The sequence below is a fragment of the Helobdella robusta genome, assembly GCF_000326865.2.
Source record: "Helobdella robusta unplaced genomic scaffold HELROscaffold_6, whole genome shotgun sequence".
NCBI lineage: Eukaryota > Metazoa > Annelida > Clitellata > Rhynchobdellida > Glossiphoniidae > Helobdella > Helobdella robusta.
This window is the reverse complement of record NW_008705330.1, coordinates 627189-631542: the sequence shown is the minus strand read 5'-3', so window position 1 is coordinate 631542 and position 4354 is coordinate 627189. Positions and strand designations below refer to the sequence as shown.

Here is a 4354-nt window from a genome sequence, read left to right as displayed (position 1 = left end):
ATAAAATCGTAATAAATTAAAAAAATTTTATTTTGCCTTTAATCCAGACACTTTCCAAAGCTAACATTTTTTAAATTAATTTCACTAAAAACTGCAAATCTTCTTAAATTGTAATAAAAGTTTTGACTTAGGTAGCTATAAGATTCAATAACTCTATATTAAACAATAATAACGACAACAACCACAACAACAACATTAAAAACGACAATAATTTCCAGCTTCATATAGATAATTAATAAATCTGTTCTATAACTCTTTTTAATAAACGCATCATCATCATCATCATCATCATTATCACAATTACCATCATCATCATCATCATCGTCGTCGTCATCATTACCACCACCATCATCATCATCATCATCACCACCACCACCATCATCATCGTCATCACTATCACCAACGTAGAGAGATATTCTAATAGGAGCATATAATGCATATCCGTGGCTAGCAAGCCGTGAGTAGTATTTTATTTTGTTCATTCCATCAAAATGTTCCTGGTACGAACATGCATAAGCCTATGATGCAGTTTGTTCTGCAGCTGCTGCTGCTGATGACGATGATTATGAAGTGGTTTATGATGACGACGACGACGATGGTGATGATGACATGATGATGACGAAGTGGTTGATAGTGATAGTGATAAGGTGATGAATACTGTATTGCTGAAAATGTTAAAAATGATGACAACCGAATAGTGCTGATCACAGTTATAATGAGATTGGGTTAATTGTAGTGATAATATAATGAGTAATGAATTAAATGTTAATTAACATGACTAAAAATAATGACGTTGATGACTATATCACAACACCATCGGGGCGATGACAATTGTGATGATTGAAATAAAGCTGAGGGTTAGAGTACTAGTGAATCAGTGATGGCAATTATAACATGTGCAAATATGCTGTAGAGGACTGTTACCTATTGTTAAAAACTACGGTAAAAATGAAATCATATTATTATTAATATAGTATCGAAATGATGAGGAACTGATTAAACGATAGTGAGATATATGAAAGATGATCAGGCAAAACGCATAACGTTTTGTAATATTATCACAGGATTAAAGTAATCAACATTGACATCATCAACATCATACAAGCACAATTCTTCCAAATTCCACTTTTTCAGTAATTAATCCAATGAAATAATAAACTATAAAATGTTTCGTATTTATCAGCGTGATTTTATTTCCATTTTTATGAGCTAAAAGGGAATGATATGAAACGTCTGCATTTACATTTATTCTCTTGTGCATGCATAAGTTGTTATTATTATTATTGTGAAGTGCATATTAAAAATAAATAAATTTTATCAAATCAAGGCTTTTTTTTTGCACCAATTCCCATTCATTACTAGGACGTTGTTCTACTATTTCACTAGGAGAAAAGCTAATTAGCCCTTCTTTTTTCCTTCTTTTGCTTAATTTGCTCCCTCTTGCTAGAGGTGTTCGGTCTTTTCGCTTGACAGATCTAGCGTCAACAGCTGATTCACTGTCTGCATCAGCTTCTGCATCTATTGCTGATGATTTTTCTTGGTTTCGCACCCTTGATGTTGGTGGAAAGAACACTGCATTCGGCAATGGATTTTGAATCTTTTGCGTTTTTCTGCTCAATTCCAACGCTTTCAACTTTATAAAGGCATTTGTAATATTAATCGCCCTGTTTTTAATCTTTTTATGGACATTTGATTTTGGTTTAACTAAGTCCAATAGCCCATCATAAGCTGGCTTAATTGTTCCCAGTTATTTATTCGCTTCATTTCAGCATTTGGGTCTAGTGCTTCTTGTTGAGCGTGATCCCTGTTATCAATGATGTCTCCATTTTTTTCAGTGAACTTTGTTGTCTTCATTTTAGTCCCACGAGTACCACGGGAAATTTGTGTCAACTTCAGTAGAGAACTGGTTACTGAAACAAGGCCTTTTAAATACACCTGGGGTTGGACCTGGTGCCCCAGGGGAACCATTTGCGTCGCAATTTCCCTGGCACCATTCAGTTCTTGGTACGGTTTTTGCACGCTTTGACTTAGGGTGTGTTTCGTTTGCGGGAACTATTTTATTTCGTTCCAACCCTTTGATCTAAAGATCAGCAAGCATTCTCGTAAGGGAAATTAAAAAGACAAACTTTAAATTGATTAACATAAACAATTCGGTAAAATTCATACAATATTGTATAAAATATAGTCTCTTTCCAACATTTACACGTATGTATTTGTATATAGGTGTACATGTCTTTTCAATAAACTCTTTTTATATTATTTTGTCAAATGAAATCAAACGGAATCATCAAAATGACAAAACATCAAGTGTATGTATATATGCATTCGTTTACAGTATTTTAGTTGCACTTGCTAATCAATTTGAATTTTAAAATTGAATTTCTCATTTCAGTCATTTTGTTTTTGTAATTATGTGAACTATGGGCATGCATGTATGAATATGCATGCTGTAGCTGTGTGTTCACGTGCGGTATGAGATGTACCGTACACTCATTATGCGCGAGCGATTCATTGATAGGTGAATGATGATACGTACGAATGGAAAACAATTTACTCGCCCTCATAAATAATGCATGGACCGTAGTCTGACAATCGGTCATGAATATCTGATGCTCACTCATAACCTGCTCCCATTTCATCGGAATTAATTCATTCCGTACACGACAGTTGTTGCATACATTTTAAATGATGGACCCAACATAATCAACAACTGCATTGCGGAATGGTTCAAATAAAACACGTAGGTGACCTCTACCTCATTGAAAGGTTTCTTGATTTATTCAATTTCAAAAAAAAATTATTTGAATTTAATTTTGACAAGTCTTCTTTGAATTAACCTATTTGAAATTTAAAGCCTAATTAAATCAAACATTATGTAACAAACGCTTTTTGAGCACTGATTTGAAAAGTTGGCGTATGATGATGTCGATGGTACTGGAGGAGGAGTTGAATGCAGACGGACGGACGTACAGTTGAAATGAAATAAAATATGTTGATTTGGCTGGTAGGTGGCATGTGAAGCGTGTTTATCGGGGAAGAGCATCTGTGCATCTGTTCGAGGCAGCAACATTCATTGACATACATCAGGATATGTGCGCAACGGCGTGCACATTTGCACGTACCTACACGCAAATCTTGTATACATCTTTCTCTTTTTGTGCGTTAGATGTGTTCTACGCATATATATATATATATATATATATATATACATATATATATATATATATATATATATATATATATATATAGTGTTTTTGCATGTAGTGGCAGCACGTGCCGACATCATATGTAAGCCATCAAATTGATGTTACAGTGTGTGTTTGGAAATTTGCTCAGAAAATGAAAAAAGTTGTAGATTGATTTTTATTAGTCTGGTACGTAGGAGGCATGTGAAAGATTTAAACTTCATGGCACGTTGTGTATGCATAAAAATGTGAACAAGACATGTTTCTTCATTAATTCATAGTTTGAAAATAATGATGTGCTATCTTAAACCTATTTCAGCCTGAGATTATCATGACGTCGTACTAAAACTATAAATTATATATATATATATATATATATATATATATATATATATATATATATATATATATATTTATGTATATATTTAATTTTGTATGTATTCATGTACATATGATATATATATATATAACCTAAATTTAGTAGATGCCCATCAGATGTTTATTCAAAACGACATGTATGTGATGATGTGATTGGACATGTGTGGTTTCATGGCTGTCTGTCTATGTTTGGGCACGGCTGTCTGATTACACACATGTGCGCGTGCGTGTGTATGTGCGTGTCATGGAATTCTAGAAAATACAAAGTATCCGTGGTGTGTGTGTATGTGCATGCCGATATGCATTTGTTAGCATGTCTACGGTTATATTTTAGCAGAGAGGTTACGAAATGATAATGTGTATTGTATTTCTTGTGAAGCAGTGATATGGTTCAAATGTGAGATACCCATCTAATATGGGCACGTTTGTTAACGTCATATGCATCTTTAAAAATTATTTCCAGTGTAACTCTTATTAAATGTGCACAAGTGAATTCAAGGTTCACATTGGTGTACAAGTCTGTGCTTACTAGTGCTCGGGCGTTTCTATTTTATTTATTTTTCAAAAGTTATAATTTATAAACTGATGAATTGTATTTTTTTTATTTTTTAAATGTGATTGATATTTTTTCAAATTTAAATTTTTGTTGCAAAAAGTTTTCTTTGCGTTTATTCCCATGAAGATGAAATGACGGCATAAATGAGGCTGGAAAATCGAAAGCTGAGGATTTAAACATATGTGGACCCCAAAACGATGTTTTTTCAATGTAAATGATTTTTAGATTACAAAAT

At 33.2% G+C, this 4354-nt stretch overlaps 1 protein-coding gene across 1 annotated transcript; it reads right to left on the bottom strand.

Annotated features, from left to right (window-relative positions):
• Nucleotides 1–1704: 1704 nt before the first annotated feature.
• On the bottom strand, nt 1705–3145 carry HELRODRAFT_164001 (hypothetical protein; the record flags this gene model as incomplete). The annotated part of the gene is made up of 2 exons (XM_009029066.1): nt 1705–2026; nt 3123–3145. 2 exons carry the CDS (start codon nt 3143–3145, stop codon nt 1705–1707), a joined length of 345 nt encoding a protein of 114 aa, XP_009027314.1.
• Nucleotides 3146–4354: the final 1209 nt, after the last annotated feature.